Source organism: Onychomys torridus, chromosome 8 (genome assembly GCF_903995425.1).
Source record: "Onychomys torridus chromosome 8, mOncTor1.1, whole genome shotgun sequence".
NCBI lineage: Eukaryota > Metazoa > Chordata > Mammalia > Rodentia > Cricetidae > Onychomys > Onychomys torridus.
This window is the reverse complement of record NC_050450.1, coordinates 58,170,978-58,189,334: the sequence shown is the minus strand read 5'-3', so window position 1 is coordinate 58,189,334 and position 18,357 is coordinate 58,170,978. Positions and strand designations below refer to the sequence as shown.

The 18,357-nt window shown below is 49.2% G+C and overlaps 1 protein-coding gene and 1 pseudogene across 1 annotated transcript; one reads left to right on the top strand and one right to left on the bottom strand.

Annotated features, from left to right (window-relative positions):
- Nucleotides 1-47: 47 nt before the first annotated feature.
- Nucleotides 48-1,666, bottom strand: Cldn7 (claudin 7). Its single transcript, XM_036198314.1, has 4 exons — nt 1,447-1,666; nt 484-648; nt 299-383; nt 48-210 (listed from the first exon to the last, which is right to left on the bottom strand). Exons 1-4 carry the CDS (start codon nt 1,664-1,666, stop codon nt 48-50), a joined length of 633 nt encoding a protein of 210 aa, XP_036054207.1.
- Nucleotides 1,667-13,993: 12,327 nt separating this feature from the next.
- On the top strand, nt 13,994-14,308 carry LOC118588475 (annotated as a pseudogene).
- The last annotated feature ends 4,049 nt before the right edge of the window (nt 14,309-18,357 follow it).

Below are 18,357 nucleotides of genomic sequence, written 5' to 3'. Positions count from 1 at the left end.
CAGGAAGCCTTTGCCCCACACCTGGCACGCAGGCCGAGCACCCCAGTTCACACGTATTCCTTGGCAGAATTGGACTGAGGATAGGAGCGGGGTGCGCGGTATACGGCTTTGTTCTCGCTGCCGGGACAGGAGCAAGAGAGCAGGGCACCTCCCAGGAGAGCCAGAGCAGAGCCTGCCCAGCCGATAAAGACGGCAGGACCAAACTCATACCTGCGGAGAAAGGGTTGGAGTCAAAACTCAGGTCTGATGGTGTCCTCCCTGTCCCATGTCTACCGAGTTGTCTCCCTGGAAGACTTACTTGGCATTCGTGGGTGTATAGGGGTTATAAAACTCGGTGATAATGTCATGTCCAATCCAGGAGCACGCTACCAAGGCAGCAAGACCTAGAAAGAGAAAGAACCTGGTACTGGGTGTCCAAACCAAACCTCAGTGAGCTGGGTGGGGGAGAAAGAGCCCTGGGCCCGCCTCCGGCCTGTGGCTCACCTGCCACGATGAAAACGATGCCTCCCGTCATGGCTATGCGGGCCTTCTTCACTTTGTCATCTCCCCCACAGTTTGTACACTTCATGCCCATCGTGGCGACCAACATGGCCATGAAGCCCAACACTATGGACACCACCATTAGGGCTCGAGTGGCCTGCAAGGCCGCTGCAGAGGAGGGAGGAGAAGGTCATGGCGGAAATGGTAGCCTTAGGATGGCGCCAGCCTAACTAACGTGCTGCACACTGCGCCGACTAACCCCTGGACCGCAGTGGGCCAGTTGGGCTCCACCGCCAGCCTGGGGCCTCCTGGGTCCAAGGCAGACCTTAGGCAGACAGTTCCCGCCCCCATCCCGCCACCGCGGCCATCCAGCTCCCCGCCCCGCCCCGCGCTCCAGAACCCGCCCGGGGCGCCGAGGTTTCGATGAAACCGCGCCAGGTAGGGGGAAGGGAGAAAGGGGGCGAAAGGGAAGTGCAGGTGGCGGCCAGGGCCCTCGTTTGAGCCACACCGACGGGCGCGTGTCTTAGCTCTGCCCCCGCTATCGAGGCCACCGGGTTTGTGGCTTCAGCTAATCGGCCGATAAGATTAGAAGCCACAAGTACGGTCCCACGTCTAACGAGGGCACGATTCTGCGGCCCTAGACACCTCTGTCCCGATCCCTCTTTGTCCCAGAGAAAGAAGCAGGAGAAGACAGAGACAGACCCCTGACTGCCCAGGGCCGGGCAGAGGGGTGCCTTCTCCCAGGACTCCCCGCTTCAAGCCGGGCAGAGGGGTGTGGGCGCACGTGCCACTGCCAGATCCCAGGCCCTCTTTCTCCGGGTCCCACCGACTGGGCTCAAGGTGTCCACTTCCTCCTCCCTGGCAACCCCGGGCTCCAGGCCGTGCGGCCTCAGCCCAGCCCCACACCCCACCCCGCCACCTTGACTCCGGGCATGTCCGCTCCGTCGGTCGGTCCCACGGCCTTACCCGGCAGGGCGAGCACCGAGTCGTAGGATTTGCAGCTTGACAAGCCAGTGCTCTGCATGGAGCACTCCATCCAGAGCCCCTTGTACATGGCCTGGGCCGTGACGATGCTGCCCGCATACGAGCTCATCCTCCACTGCGGAATGGCAGTGCTCACTATCAGGCCCACCCAGCCAAGCAAGGCCATCGAGAAGCCCAGCAGTTGCAGACCCGCATTGGCCATTTCCGTCTCAGAAAAGATGGGACGCGCCGGGAGGGCGACCCGACAGCAAAACAAAACCTGGGAAGCAACACAAAACAAAAACTGGATGGAGATCTAAGTCACCCAGAGATAGGAAAAATATAGTTTGTTTTGCTTTTTTTCCTTTCGCCGGTTAACTGCAAATCGGGTTAACCGAGGTAAACACAAATCGTCCCCTCCGGTGAAGCGACTCTCACTGCACAGGGAACCGGCTTCGCCCGAAGGACTGGTTCCAGACAAAAGAGGTCCCCGAAGGCCAGGCGGTTCCCTCCGGCGTGCTCAGGGACTGCCCAGAGAAGCGGAGGGGCCGTTCGGGCGTGGCCCCAGGAAGAGTGCGGGCCCCGGGCCCCGGGCTGCGGTGCACGGCGGAGAGCTGGGCCGGGAGGCGGCAGGTGCGGGCGAACAGGTGCGGCGCACCTGAGTATATGTAGGGCGTCGGGGACGCGCCCCCGCAGGCAGCGGGAGCGCGGGAGCCGGGGCGGGACCAGAGGGGCAATCGAGGGTGACCTGACGTCACCGAAGGGACACTCACCTGAACCGGAAGTCTGGGCCCCCACCCCCTCCTTGTCCAGGTGAAGAGGAAGAAACCTGAGCGCCAGTGTCACGCCCCTTCATTTGCCTGGCCCTAACTGCTGATGGGAAGTAGGCGAAGGCTTCGCAGAAGTCCCCTGCAGACTCCAGGTGGCCCCTTCCTCTCTTCTCCATGCAGGTGCGCCCTGGCTGCGGCGGAGCCCGTGCCCATAGACGCCCCTGGAAAGTCCCCGTGCCACCCTCCCTGCGGGTTCCGCCGCGCACTGTTGGTCCGGCCCACCTCCACTCCTAGCTCCTTCTGCTTCAGTCTCCTACCGTGGCCTGTCCCGTCTTCAGGGGTCCTAACCCATTTACGGTAAAATCACCCGTGCTCCAACCTTCAAGGAATTTCTGCTCCAGAGATGTGGTCTAGCGACCCTCTGGGTCACTCACTGCTCAAGCCCTCCACGTAGGCATGGCTCTCTTACAGCCCACGTGCCTGGTCCCTGAATCCCGGCCGTAAGTAACAGGATTTAATACCTGAGCCTGTCAGTGTCTCCTCCAACATCAAGGCTCCTTCTGCCTGAAGGGAGAAAACACTGAGAGCCTTTGCAAGGGTGCGGAGTCGGGTAAGGCCTAGGTCAGAGTCTCTGCCACGCCCAACATTCCCCTCCCCGGTGTCATTTCCAACCGGCCCTCCACTCTCCTGACTGCTTCCCCAACCACACATTTCCCTCATTCTGAGCTTCCAGGGACCTATCTGTGTGCCCCTTCACGCCCCCTCCCACCCACTCTAGCATCTGACTCCCCAAGGTGCTCTTTGACTCACCCCTTAAGAGCCCTTTCTCAACCTTCCATTCCTTCCTGCTTTTCCAAACTTTGACCCTATCCCTCCTCCCAATGCGGCTTCCAAGTTTCTTGAAATTTCCTCCCTTTAGTATTGGTACCTCCTCCCTGACTTTCAGTCCATGGTCCCACCCTCCAGACCCTGTAGTCCAGTGACACGATGTGCCTGTCACCTCCTCCCCAACCCTTTTTTAGCTCTTTTTCCCTGTTGGCCTCTCCCTTTCCGCTCTCAGACCCTCACACATCTTTCTTACTCTTGCTATTGTTTATTTTTTTTTGGGGGGGGGGGAGTTCGAGACAGGGTTTCTCTGTGTAGCCCTGTCTATCCTGGAACTCCCTCTGTAGACCAGGCTGGCCCTGAACTCACAGAGATCTGCCTGCCTCTGCCTCTCAAGTGCTAAAGGCCTGCACCCCACTGCCCGTCTTTCTTGCTATTTTTCAGTCAGTCCCTTTACCTTTCCCACATTCTTTCCCTCACACAGCTACATCTGTTAACCCTCCATTTATCCAATAAACATATTTAAGATCCTTCTTGTTCAGCTAATTAACCTGCCTTTGTATAAAATGCAGACCTTTGTGAACGCTCTTATTTGTGTCTATTTTTGACCTTTTGATTTTGGTTTTGTGGGGTGGTTTGTTTTGGTTTTGGATGGTTGGTTGGTTAATTGTGAGACAGAATCTCACTATGTAGACTAGGCTACCCTGGGTCTTACAAAAAAGCCACCTGGCTCTGCTTCTGGAATGCTTCAATTATGGAGGTGAACTCCTATGCACAGCCGAGACTTTTTTTAAGGTTGTTTTCCTGATTGGATGTGGTTGGTGCATGCTCTGGGAAGACTGAGGGAGATGAACAGACAGTTTAAAGCCAGTCTTCCAGAAGAGCAGTGGCTACCAGCTCTGAAAGTCCGTGTTTCTCATTACCCCTTGTTTGTATACCCAGTAATCATTATCACAGCCACAGGCCGAGCTGCTATCTATTACCTGGAGACTACACGTGCCCCCAGACCACTCTCTGATTCTGCTCTTTCCTAAATTCATTCCCCAGAGTACTCTTTCTGTATACTTAAATCTTGCCATTCTTTTCAAAAGGCCACTCAGTGGGGGGCTTAAGAGATAGCTGAGGAATTAAGAGAGTTTGCTGTTCTTGTAAAGTACCAGAGTTCAGTCTCCAACATCCACATGGTGACTCACAATCCTCTGTTACTCCACTTCTAGGTGATCCATTGCCTCCTCCTCTTCTTCTTCTCCTCCTCCTCCTTTTCCTTCTTCTTCTTCTTCTTCTTCTTCTTCTTCTTCTTCTTCTTCTTCTTCTTCTTCTTCTTCTCCTCCTCCTCCTCCTCCTCCTCCTCCTCTTCCTCCTCCTCCTCCTCCTTCTTCTCCTCCTCCTTCTTCTCCTTCTCCTTCTTCTTCTTTTTCTTCTTCTTTTTCTTCTTGTAATTCTTCTTCTACTTTGTTGTTGTTGTTGTTGTTGTTGCTGTTGTTTCTTTTTGAGACAGGGTTTCTCTGCATAGCCCTGTTTGTCCTGGAACTTGCTGTGTAGACCAGGCTGGCCTCAAACTCAGAGATCCACCTGCCTCTGCCTCCCAAAGCCTAAGATTAAAGGCATGTGTCACCACTCCCCAAAATCATCATCATCATCATCATCATCATCATCATCATTATTATTTTACTTTTTCAGCTTTTTGAGACAAGGTCTTTGTAGCCCTAGCTGTCCTGAAACATACTATGTAGACCAGGCTGGCTTTGAACTCACAAGAATCCTCCTGCTTCTGTCAACTGAGTACTGGGATTAAAGGAACTGGAGTTTACCAGGTAGTGGTGGCACACGCCTTTAGTCCTAGCACTCTGGGAGGCGGAGGCAGGTGGATCTCTGAGTTACAAATTCGAGGCCAGCCTGGTCTACAGAGTGAGTTTCAGGTCAGTCAAGGCTACACAGAGAAACTCTGTCTCAAAAAAAAAAAAAAAGAAGGAGGAGGAGGAGTGTGTCACCATGCCAACTCCAATGCCTCTTCTGACCTCCTCCAGCTCCCACATACACTCAGATGCATACACATAAAAATAACAAAATAAATATTAAAAATAAAAATAAAACCAGTCAGTGGCAGATTTTCATTTTCTCTGTTGTCGTGGGTTGAACCCAAGACCCGCAAGTGTTCTTGCCACTGAGCTACACCCAAGAAGCACTCTGGACTGCTGACATGTCTACCTTCTCCCTCGGCTATATTGACCTTCAAAAACCTATTGTGCATGTTCTACCCCACTACAGCACCCTTCTGTACTCTATGCTTGAGTGCCCTAATCCATTTACCCCACCCACCTTCCTCTACCCAGCTAACATTCATCCTTCAGCATTTGGCTCAACTCTCTTCTAGGAAGCCTGGCCTGACTACCCCACCCACGCTGAGTCAGGTCATCTGCCCAGGGCTCTCCTGGTTTACCTGTACTTTCCTTTCCTTTCAAGACTCATATCATAGTCTGAAACTACTTTTGTGTGCTTATGGATTAAGTATCAAGTTGCCTGCTACTCTGTAAAATATAGACGTGTTTAGATTTGTATTACCAATGAGTGAATTCTGAAAACAATTTTCGTCCACTGCCCCTTATGTGATTTCTGAGTGCTTATAAATGTACTGGGCACTGTAATTAACCCTGGGGATATACTGGTAGACAAGACAGATAAGGACACTGTGCTCATCTGTTTTATTTTCCACAAGGAGGAAGCAGGGCAATAAAGCCATAAACTGCTGCTTGTTTTGAAAGCAATGAAACAAGGTAATGTATAAGGTTGGGTCCAATCTCCAGTGAGATGGGGAGACTTTCTGAGCAACTGACTGTTGATGAGTCAGTCATGAGGGAATCATGTAAGTAAGGAGAGCAAGAGCAAAGGCCCAGTGTTGATCACCTCTTTGGAATTTAGTCATCGATTTGAAGCAGGATTATATTTGTTTTGTTTTCTTTCTTTTGAGATATGGTTTTGTTTTGAGGGCCAGGGCAGCCTGGATTTCATAACTCCCCTGCTTCCAAGTGCTAGAATAACAGATATGAACTACCATGCCCAGCTTTTTTGGTGTTTTTGAGACAGGATCTTACTATGTATGCCTGGCTGGCCAGGAACTCATTCTGTAGAGTAAGATGGCCCCAAATTTACAACAACTTTCTTGCCACTTGCCTCTCTGGTGCTGGGATGGCAGGCTCAAGCCATCAGGCAAAAAGAGACTTCCCTGTTGCCAACGTTGATAGTAGGCGCTAGAAAGTCTTTCCTCTTGTGGGTGGCATAGTATATTGAAGAGCATCCTGAGATCTAATGATGTGAGTGAGATTAGATGTCACCAGACCCCTCTGCCACACCTCAGGATTACAGTAGGCTGGAAGTGGTGGCTCATACCTTTGTTGTTTAATCTTGGGAGGCAGAGGTACTAACAGTGGCACCCTCCAGCCAGCCATCCGAGTTCTCCTGTTCTTTCAGTCAGTGGTTTACTTCAGGTATACCAGAGGGAGGGGGGTGAGAAGCGCGGTGATACTCACTGGTGACAGAGTTTGTTAGCTGGATAGAGGAAGGTGCGTGGGATAAATGGATTAGAATACCCAAGAGGACAGAGAGGTACTTTAGTAGTACAGGCATGCATAGGATGTTCTAGAGACAGAAGTCAAAGAACAAAACAAACTAACTAAAAACTTTAGAAAAACTAATAGAAGGGCTGGGGAATGTAGCCAAGGAGGATCTCTGTGAATTCAGGGCCAGCCTGGGCTACACTGCAAATTCCAGAGCAGCCAGGATTATATAGTCTCAATCAATCAATCAAGTCACCTGATGGCAGTGGTGGTGGACGCTTTTAATCCCAGCACTTGGGAGGCAGAGGCAGGCGGATCTCTGTGAGTTTGAGACCAGCCTGGTCTACAGAGTGAGTTCCAGGACAGCCAGGGATACACAGAGAAGCCCTGTCTGGAAAAAAACAAAAAAAAACTCCTGGGGCTGGAGAGATGGCTCAGAGGTTAAGAGCACTGGCTGCTCTTCCAGAGGTCCTGAGTTCAATCCCCAGCAACCACATGGTGGCTCCCAACCATCTGTAATGAGATCTGGCACCCTCTTCTGTGTACATAATAAATAAATAAATAAATAAATATAGAAAAGAAAAGAAAAAAAAAAAAAAAAGAACTACTACTCTAGTGTTACCAGTGAACATCACTGTGGATTTTTTCCTCTCTCTCTAGTAAACAGTTAAATGCAAGAACCCAAGAGTTCAAATGGATGGGTAGCTGGAATGTACCATAGTTGGAAGTTTTGTCAAAAAGCAGGAGGGCACTGGAGAAAGGACTTTGTGCTCTTCCAGAGGATCCAGGTTTGAATCCAGCATCCACATGGTGACTCACAACTGTCAATGATTCCAGTTCCAGGGGATCTGAAGCCTTCCTTTGGCTTCTGAGGCCTCTGGATGCACGTGCCACACAGACATACATGCAGCCAAACCATCTGTACACATTAAAAATAAATAAAATAAAATGCCAGGTTGGTGGTACATGCTTTTGATCTATCTTTGCACTCAGGAAAATGGACCTCTGAAATTTCAAGGCCAGCTAGGGCTACATAGTAGGACTCTGTCTTTAAAAAAAGAAATCTTGCTGGGTGGTGGTGGTGCACCCCTTTAATCCCAGCACTCAAGAGGCAGAGGCAGGTGGATCTCTGTGAGTTCAAGGCCAGCCTGGTCTACAGAGCAAGTTCCAGGACAGCCAGGGCTACAAAGAGAAACCATATCTCAGGGGGGAAAAAAAGAAAGAAATAAAGCAGGGGAGGGACGGAGGAAGGAAAGAAGGAAGGAAGGAAGGAAGACAAACCAGCAGAGGTGCTGGATCTGTAGCTCAGTTGGTAGATGCTTGCCTGGCATGTATGATGACCTTGATTCAATCTCAGAACCATATAAACCAGGTGTGATGGCACACACCTGTAATCCAGCACTGTGGTAGTTGAGGTCAGAGAATCAGCCTGAGTTTGAGGCAACATTGCAAGACCCTGCCTCAAAAACAGAAAAAGAAGGGGGTCAATGACATGACATAATGGGTAGACGCACTTGCCACCCAAGTCTGATGACCTGAGTTAGAGCCATGTGAAGGTAGGGGGCAAGGGATAATCCACTCCAAAAAGTTGCCCCCTGACTTCCACAGGCACATTGTACCATGTCTGTGCACACCTGTGTGTGTACAGGCTCCAGTGTGTGTGTGTGTGTGTGTGTGTGTACATGCACATGCAGGCACATAAACACAAACTAATAATAAAGCTTAATAGATAGAAAAGAAAAGAAACAAACTTGATAGAAAGACCATTAGAACTAGCAGGTATATTCAGCAAGGTTGCTATACAAGATCAACCTACCAAACCCAAACATAAATCACTAATACTTTATTGAAAACTTTCAGATTTTATTTCTTTTATGTGTATAAGCATCTTGTCTCCATGTATATACTTCATATACCATGTGCTTGTCTCATGCCCAAGGAGGTCAGAAGAGGGCATCAGATCCTCTGGAGCTGGAGTTACCAATGTTTGTGAGCTACCATGTGGGTGTTAGGAAACAAACCCAGGTCCTCTGCAAGAACAGCCAGTGCTCTTAACTGCTGAGCCATCTCTGCAGCCCCAAATCACTAATATTTTAAATATCAACAGTAGCCAACTAGAAAACAAAACTACAGTATAAAAGAAAAGGGTTTTTTTGTTATTGTTGTTGTTCTATTTTTAGGTAGGGTCGAAATAAGGCCAGGCTGCTCAAGTTTTGTTGGTTCATTTGTTCTTTGTTTGTTTCCAAGACACGGTTTCTCAGTGTAGCTTTGCACCTATCCTGGAACTCACTCTGTAGCCCAGGCTGGCCTCGAACTCAGAGATCTGCCTGCCTCTGCCTCCCCGAGTGCTGGGATAAAGGCGTGTGCCACCACCGCCCGGCTCTTGTTTGGTTTTTTGAGACAGGGTTTCTCTGTGTAACATCACTGGCTGTCCTAGAACTCTCTTTGTAGACCAGGCTGGCCTCGAACTTGCGGAGATCCACCTGCCTCTGGCACAGGAGTTCAAGGAAAGCAAGCACTCTTAACTGAGCCATCGATCTAGCCCTATGTTTTGGGGGGGCAGGGTCTTACTCATTGATTCAGACAAGCCTGGAACTCACAGCCTCCCAAATGTGGAATTATAGGCATGTACCACCACACCCATCAACACTGACCTCTAACTCATAATGTAGCCAAAAATGGCCTTGAATTCTGTGTCCTTCTGTCTCTATCTGTTGAGTGCTGAGATTTCACGACTGGGCCACCACATGCAGCTTTATGTGGTACTGGGAATCAAACCCAGGGCTTCAGGAATGATGGACAATAACTACCAAGTGAAGTACATACCTAGCCCTCTTGGAGGGGGATGTGGCGTGCGCATCCTCAGGAGAGCTGGTTAATTTGTGGGCTTTTTTGTTTGTTTGTTTGTTTTTCCCAACTTGACATAAACTAGAGTTATCTGGAAAGAATGAATCTTAATTGAGGGGTTGCCTCCATCAGATTGTCCATTGGCAAGTCTGTGGGGGCATTTTCTTGAGGAATAATTGGTGTGGAAGGGCCCAGCCCACTTCGAGCAGGACCACACCTAGGCAGCTGGCCCTGGGTGCTACAAGAAAACAAGCTGAGCAAGCTGAAGGGCAAGGCAGTTAGCAGCATTTCTCCAGGGCCTCTCTTCCAGCTCCTGTCCTGGTGTCTCTCGAAGACGGACTGTGAGTAAACCAAATGAGCCTCTCCTCCTTCAAGGTGCTGTTGTTGTGATTAGCACAGCATCAGAGAAAAACGCTAGAACGGGATGAGTTTGGGTTGGGTTTTGGTGGGGGTTTTTTTTTGTTGTTTGTTTGTTTGTTTTTTGTTTTTCGAGACAAGGTTTCCCTGTGTAGCTTTGCGCCTTTCCTGGAACTCACTTGGTAGCCCAGGCTGGCCTCGAACTCACAGAGATCCGCCTGGCTCTGCCTCCCGGGTGCTGGGATTAAAGGCGTGCGCCACCGCCGCCCGGCTGGTTTTGGTGTTTCGTTAGGATTTTTGTTTGCTTGTTTGTCTGTTTACTTGAGACAGCGTCTCACACTGTAGCTCAGGCTAGCCTAGAACTATGTAAGCCAGGTTGGCCTCAAACTCTCAGTGATCCTCCTGCCTCAGCTTCCCAAGTGCTGGGATTACAACCATGAGCCGTCATGCAAGTTCAAAGTCAGTCTCCAGTACATAGTCAATCAAAGACCAGCCTGAGCTACAAAGCAAGACCCTGTTTTAAGAAAAACCAGGCCTGGAGAGATGGTTCAGCACACAGACTGATCTTCCAGAGGTCCTGAGTTCAATTCCCAGCAGCTACATGGAGGCTCACAACCATCTGTAATGAGATCTGGTGCTCTCTTCTGGCCTGCAGTCATACAGAATGCTATATACATAATACATAGATAAATCTTTTTTTTTAAAAAGAAACAAACAAAAAGAAAAACTAAGGTTGTGGACATAGCTCATGGGTAGAGCACATGCTAGTATGTGCAAGGCCTTGGGTTTGAGCCCCAGCAACTTCTCCCCCAAAAAGGATGTTTCACCTGTTACTAACAAGTGTTACTAACAAGAGAAAATCGTAGGGAGATACCACCTTTCCTAGGTGCTTTTGGGGATTTTTTTTTTTTTTTAAATCAGGGTTTTGCAGTGTAGCCCTGGCTGTTCTGGAACTCACTCTGTAGACCAGACTGGCCTCTAACTCACAGAGATCCAGCTGCCCATGCTGGAATTAAAGGCATGTACCATCCCACCCCACCCCACCCCACCCCACCCTCACCTCCAGCTAGGGATTTTTTTTAAGAACTCACTAAGTATCTGAGTGCCTAAAAATAGCTTTGTAGCCCAGGCTGGCCTCAAACTCAGAGGTCTACCAGCCTCTGCCTCCCAAGCACTAGGATTAAAGGTGGGCACCACCATGTCTGGCTTCTACTGTACCTCTAACTATTAGAAATATGAGGGCTGGAGGAGATGGCTCAGTAGTTAAGAACATGTATTGTTCTTGCAGTGGACCCGAGTTCAATTCCCAGCACCCAATCAGGCAGCTTACAACTGCTTATAACTCCAGATTCAGGGGATGGCCCCAATCTTAGATACATGCACATATACGGACAAACACACATGCACACATAAATAAATAATAATAAAATATTTAAAAAAGAAATATGAACAATTTCTCATTTATTTGATTAAAGTTTTATGAAGACCTTTTTTACTAAAGCCTGTAAAAGTTTGACCACATGACAGCCATAAGGGTATGAAGAAACTGAAATTCACATGATGCTGTAGGGATGGGGAGTGGTCCAGCCGCTTTGTAAACAGCTGGGAATTTTCCTAGGGTTACACATATGCCTATCACATAACTCAGCTTTTCTCTGAAGAAATGAAAGCATATATGTCCATCCAAATTCCTGCAGAAATGCTTCTAGCAGCTTTACTTGTAATAAGCCCAACAAGAGACTAGGAAAGCAAATTGTGAAATATTCATATATTAGAATACTATTCACGGGCTTAGTGGGTATGGGTGCTTGCCACCAAGCCTAAAGACTCAGGTTTGAGCCCCAAGACCCACATTTGTAGAAAAAGAAAACTTACTCCCATAAATTGTCCTCCGACCTTCAAATGGTGCACTATGGTAGGCTCATGTGCACACAAAGATATCAGGATAAATACATAAATGTAGTAAAAAAAAAAATACTGTCCAATAATAAGAAGGAATGGAGCCAACCAGGCGTGGGATGACATATGCCTGTAATTCCAGCATTTGGGAGGTGTTGCAGAAGGATCAGAAATTCAATGTTATACTCAACTACATAGCAAATTCAAGGCCTGCCTGGGCTACGTGAGGCCCTGTCTCAAAAGCAAACAGAAAATAAATAAATTGGGTTGGCCAGGTGGCAGTGGCAGCGGCACATGCCTTTGATCCTAGCATTCGGGAGGCAGAGCCAGGCAGATCTCTGTGAGTTCGAGGCCAGCTTGGTCTACAGAGTGAGATCCAAGACAGACATCAAAGCTACACAGAGAAACCCTGTCTTGAAAAAAAGAAAAAGAAAAAAGAAAGAAATTGGGCTGGAGAAGTGGCTTGTGGATTAAGAGAGAGCCTGTGCTGTTCTTGCCAAAGATGGAGTTCAGTTCCCAGCATCCACATCAGACTGGCTCACGGCTATCTGTAACTCCCCGTTCCAGGGTATCTGATGCCCTCTTCTGGCCTCTTTGGGCACTAGCTGTACACATGCTATACTTACATGCACCCAAGATGCTTATAAACATAAAATATATTCTTTTAAGGACAGAAGGAAGCTTTTAGGGTGATCGATGTGTTCGTCACCTTGATTATGGAGCCGGTCACTGGCATATACCTATGTTATAACCCCAAACTGTATACTATATACTTTATGTGATGGCCTCAATGTCAATTATATCTTTGTTGTTGAGACAGGGCTTCTCTGTGTAGCTCTGGCCGTCCTGGAACTCACTCTGTAGACCAGGCTGGCCTCAAACTCAGAGATCGGCCTGCCTCTGCCTCCAAAGTGCTGCCAGCACCCAGCTCAATGTCAATTACATCCCAGTAAATCTACTCTGAAAACCAAATGGGCTTCACCACTGGACCCGTTCTCTGCACTCTGAATATGTATCATTCACCTTCACTGGCCCGGAAGACGCAGCTACTGTTATTATTCACCCTTCTCATTTTACCAGCTAGGTAAATAAAGCGGAAAGAGGAGCTCAGGTCACTTTCCAAAGGGCACCAAGTTAGTGAGCAGCACAGCTGGAGCTCAGCTCAAGCCGTCATACTAGACTGTGCCAACACTGGGGGATGCTGAAGAAGAGGACAGTGGTGACAGAGCCCTCCTGCGCTGCCGAGAGACTGGGACAGCCTTTCTGAAGAGAGCTGGCAGGACAGAACGGAACCACAGTAGGCAGCACCCTATGACTCAGCGACCCTGCTTCCACAGGTAGTTTATAAATATAGAGTCACAGTCACTGTCACCAACCTCCCGAAGGAACTGGGTAGAAAATAGTCGTTGCCACATTCATATTCATTGTGGTTGGAAATTAGATGGGACGGGGAGACCATGAATGAGATCATAAGCAGGTGAGATAAGATGACCCCGCCTGCCTCTGCCTACTGAGTGCTCCACTATGTGTTCTGAGACAAGGCCTCTTAGTCACCAAATAGTTAGGCTGAGCCTACCTCCACCTCCTGAATGGAATGCTGGGAGTTCAGGCCTGTGACACACTGCCTGTTTTATACGTGCTGGGGATGGAATTTAGGGATTCATAAAGACTATCTATCAACTCTACCAACCTGACCCCAACCTGGAGATACACTTCTAAAAGGAAAAACAGGCTGGCAAGATGGCTCAGTAGGTAAAGCAATTCTGTACAAGCCAAACAACCTGGATCCTACCCTGGAAGGGAAGAATCAACATGGACAGCTGTCTTCTGACTTCCACAAGTGTGCCATGGTGCACATACACACACACACACACACACACACACACACACACACACACACACACACACACGTGCGCGCGCGCCCCACCACCAACCACCAACACCACTAACAACAGCAACAACAGCAATAATAATGTATTAAAAACAAGATAATCTAACAAAACATAGATCAATGAAGACATGAATCAAGAATTGTGTTATGATGGGTATGGTGACTCACAGCTGAACCCCAGTACTCTGGAGGCTTAGACAGAAGGACTGCCTTGAATTCCAAACTAGCCTAGGCAACAGAGTGACACTATCTTGAAACAGTGATTATTGATTCAGTACTCTACATCTGTCCCAAACACACAAATAAAACACAAGAAAAGGAGGAGAGGGATTGGTTGGCAGCGTGTGCGGCTGAGATCGTGTGCGGCAGCGGTGTTAAGTGGCCGCTGCCCCAAAGCCTTTGGTGTGATGTCTCACACCATTTTTGCTGGTACAGCCTACCAAGAGGCCAGAAGGCAGGATTTATGCTGACTATGAGCCTGTGAATGAGTGCATGGGAAGTGTCTGTAAAATGTACGAAGAGCATCTGAAGAGAATGAATCCCAATAGCTCCTCCATCACATGCGGTATCAGTCAGTTGTTGGATTTTATCCATGATCTGGCAGACCTCAGCTGTCTTGTTTACTGAGCTGATGCACAGACGTACCAGCCTTATAACAAGACTGGATCAAAGAGAAGATCTATGTGCTCCTTCGTCCACAGGCCCAACAGGCTGGGAGGTAGTTGAGTTGGAAGCATTAGGGGCTGGGGGTGGGCTTGGCACAGGAGCATACAGCGTGCTGCCGTGAACATTTTGTACCATAGTCATCCTGTTTCCATTTTGTTACTAGAGCCAAGATAGAATGGATGACACGACAGTGAATGATCTTTCATTCTGAAATCACCACTGCCCCTTTCCTTTCTTTTTTACTTAAACATTTTTTATGATAAGTCAGAGAAAGTGTTCTTTGCCAGTTAAGGTTGGTTCCAATCCTTGAAACTGTTTGTATCTGCTTTATAGGCATGATGCACTAACCCTGTGTGGGGAGTGGGGAGTGACAAGCTCAGTCACGTCCTCTGGGAAAGTCTTAGTGAAAAGTAATGTTCTGAAAAAGGAAGGAAGGAAGGAAGGAAGGAAGGAAGGAAGGAAGGAAGGAAGGAGAAGGGGAAGGGTGGAGAGAAGGGTGGAGAGAAGGGTGGAGAGGAGGAGGGGATGTTTCTGGAACTCAGGGTGAAGCTCCGCCTCCCACCCAGGAGCTGGAAGCAAAGTAAACCTTTGCAGTGATGGGGAGCTGGAGGCAGGTCTGGGGAACACCCTGGATTTCTCCTGCAGTCCAGTCTCTTGCCTCCTTACCTAGACACAGGGTTTAGACTACAAAAGTCTGGGGGGATCACCTCCCCAAGATAAGGAGCAGAGGTTAGGAGAGCTCCAATGGGCTCCATGGTAAACCAGCCCAGGTCTCCGGAAAAGATCAACACACACAGCTCCAACGCAAAGCTTCCCTGTTTTATGTGTCTCTCTTCCCTCCCTTCCTTTTCCACCATCCACTATTAGTCACCCCTTCCTCCCACCTTCCCAGGCTCTTTTCTCCTTCCCGACTCTCATCGTTCCCCCTCTGAACCCTCTACTTCTCCAACACTCTTTTTTCTTTTTTCTTTTTTGGTTTTTTGAGAGGGGATTTCTCTGTGTAACAATTTTGACTGTCCTGGAACTCACACCGTAGACCAGGCTGGCCTCGAACTCACAGAGATCCACCTGCCTCTGCTTCCCAAGTGCTGGGATCAAAGGTGTGCGCCACCACCCCCTGGCTTCTCCAACACTCTTTAGAAAAAAAAAAGAAAAGACAGTTACACGTAGCCCAGACTGTCCTTGACATGGCTATGTAGTCAGGTATTATAGGATGTGTCACCATACCCATAGTTCACAGTGCTGGAGATTCATGCATGCTAGGCAAGCACTCTAGGCACCCCTCCTTTCCAGTCTTTTGAATTTTATTCATTTGTTTGTGTGTCTCTGTGTGTCTGTGTGTGTCTTCCTGTGTGTGTCTGTGTGTGTGTATCTGTGTGTGTGTCTGAGTGTGTCTCTGTGTCTGTGTGTGTATCTGTGTGTGTGTTTGTGTGTCTGTGTGTGTGTATCTGTGTGTGTCTGTGTGTGTTTGTATGTGTGTCTGTGTGTGTGTCTATGTGTATATCTGTGTGTATGTCTGTATGTGTGTGTCTGTGTGTATATGTGTGTGTGTCTGTGTGTGTATCTGTGTGTGTATCTGTCTGTGCGTGTGTCTGTGTGTGCATGTGTGTCTGTGTATGTTTGTGTAGGAGTGCAAGGACAGGCCAAAGGTCTTTTCTGCCACCTTGTGGGACAAAGGGATTTAATATAGGTTCTCAGGCCTATGCACAGCACCACTCTACCCCCTGAGCACTATTTATTTATTACAATGTACCCATTTATTTTGTCTGTGTGTGTGTGCATGCATGTGCACAAAAGTGTCCCAGGGTGCCCATTCATTTATTTTGTCTGTGTGTGTGCATGCAAGTGCACAAAAGTGTCCCAGGTGCCCATCTGAAGGTCAGAGGACAACTCTGTGGCCATCAATTCTTCCCTTCTACAACATGGATCCTTGGGACTGAACTCAGTTACCACATTTGGTGGCAGGGACCTTAAATCTTTTGTTGTTGTTTTCAAAACAGGGTTTATTTATGTGTCCCTGGCTGTCCTGGAACTCACTCTGTAGACCAGGCTGGCCTCGAACTCAGAGATTCACCTGCCTCTACTTCCCGAGTGCTGGGATTACAGGTGCATGCCACCACCGCCCAGCTTTCTGATTCCACTTTCTATGCATTTAAACACCAAGGCTAGAGAGCTAACTTAGCACTTGGGAGTGCTTGCTGCTCTCCCAGACAACCCAAGTTCACTTCCCAGTAACCACACACACCTGCCTATAACTCTGGCTCTAGAGGATACGGTGCCCTCTTCTGGTCTGTGCTGGTACCATTCCCCTTCACACACACACACACACACACACACACACACACTAAAAACCATCAGCCTGAGAAACATCCAAATGGGAGCAGAAATAAACCCAGCAGGACAGAACTGAGGGGCCAGGGCATCAGCCTGTACCCACCCGCCTACTGCCCTGCTTTCACCCCAGCCCAGGCCGGGCCTCCTGTTTGCTTCTGCCTCGTGGCACCCTTTCCTGCTCCTTCTCTCTCTGCGTAGCCCTGGCTGTCCTGGAACTCACTCTGTAAACCAGGCTAGCCTCAAACTTTGAGATGTCTCTGCCTCCTTTGTGCTGGGATTAAAGGCGTGCACCACCACTGCCCAGCATTCTACCCTCCTTTTATTTTTAATTTATTTTTTAAATATTTATTTATTTATTATGTATACAGTGTTCTGCCTGCAGACCAGAAGAGGGCACCAGATCTCATTACAGATGGTTGTGAGCCACCATGTGGTTGCTGGGAATTGAACTCAGGACCTCTGGAAGAGCAGTCTGTGCTCTTAACCTCTCTCTAGCTCCCTAATTTTATTTTATATTTTTTATGTGAATGAGTGTTTTGCCTGTATGTATGTCTGTGTACCACATGTGTACCTGGAGCCTATAGAATCCAGAAAAGAGTGTAGGATTCCCTGGAACTGAAGTTACAGGTATTGTAGTGTCCATGTGGGTGTTGGGAATCAAACCTGAGTCTGGAAGAGCAGTCAGTGCTCTTAACTGCTGAACCCTCTCTCCAGACCCTGTACCTCCCTTTTAAGGGAAGACGGGAACCAGGGGAAAAGTAGTCACGTCACGGTAGTCTGGACTAAAGTGGTAATGGTACAGATGGAGAAAACCAAATATGCAAGAGAGGAGGGAAGTCAAAACACGGATGCCGGGAAGATCCCAACCTCCAGCGTGGAGATGAACTCCTTGGGGTAAGGATATTAGGAGGGGGTCCATGTTTGTATATATTCGTCTTATAAACTGCGCCATTCAGGCGGTAGCTAGACACGTGGGTCTGGCGCTCCAGAGAGGGTTGCATTGTAGGTTAATGAAATGAAATCTCAGGGAACTGTTAATGGAAGAGACCCCCAAGACTGGAGGACGGCTACCCTGGTCCAAGTCACCGAGGTTCCTCGCTCTCCCTCTAGGTGGCGCCACAGCCTTGCGCTTCTCAGGCGCGTTTTCTGACTCGCGCTCTCTACACGGTCTGGCGTCTCTCTCTCCCTGGACGTGCCCAGGTCGTGCCCTCTCAGCTGGAGACCTAAAACAGGAGCTGACTCTGGAAAGCATGTCACCCACGCGGCCAGCACATGCCTGGAGGCTCAAGGACTTCAGGGAGAGTAGTGTGGCTGGCGTGAGCACCTGTCCCTTGGGCCCCCTCCAGAAACCAAGGTAGGGCATGTGTGGAGGGGACGGGCGGCTAGGCAGCGCCCCGCCCAGGGATGCGTGGAAAGAAAGGGCGGCCAGGTTCGGTCCCCAAACCCTGGGAACGGAAGCTTTTGGTCCCTTGGGTCATCCCCCTGTGGGAAGCGTGTCGCGGACCCTTTAAGGCTCCATCTCCCTTGCCCTCCCCCGCCCGGGACAGGCTGGGACACCCGGGACCTGACATTTGGCGGAGCCTAACGTGGGAGCTAAAAATAGCCCCTCCGGGTTACTTCGGGGCATTGTTTCTGACACACACACCCCCGCGCGCTCTGTGTCAGCCTGCTGGAGTTACCGGGTACCCTGGCAAGTGCACCTTAGCCCATGCGCTCCTCTCCGACCTCACAGGGGGACCAGCTGCACTCAACTCTTTAAGAAACGTCGCAG

Excerpts from the sequence above, each read along its gene's own strand:
- Cldn7 (XM_036198314.1), bottom strand. The coding sequence starts at position 1,666 with ATGGCCAATGCGGGTCTGCAACTGCTGGGCTTCTCGATGGCCTTGCTT. Across the intron at positions 384-483 it reads CATCGTTTTCATCGTGGCAG|GTCTTGCTGCCTTGGTAGCG; the intron begins GTGAGCCACAGG and ends TTCTCTTTCTAG. Across the intron at positions 211-298 it reads TATACACCCACGAATGCCAA|GTATGAGTTTGGTCCTGCCG; the intron begins GTAAGTCTTCCA and ends CTTTCTCCGCAG.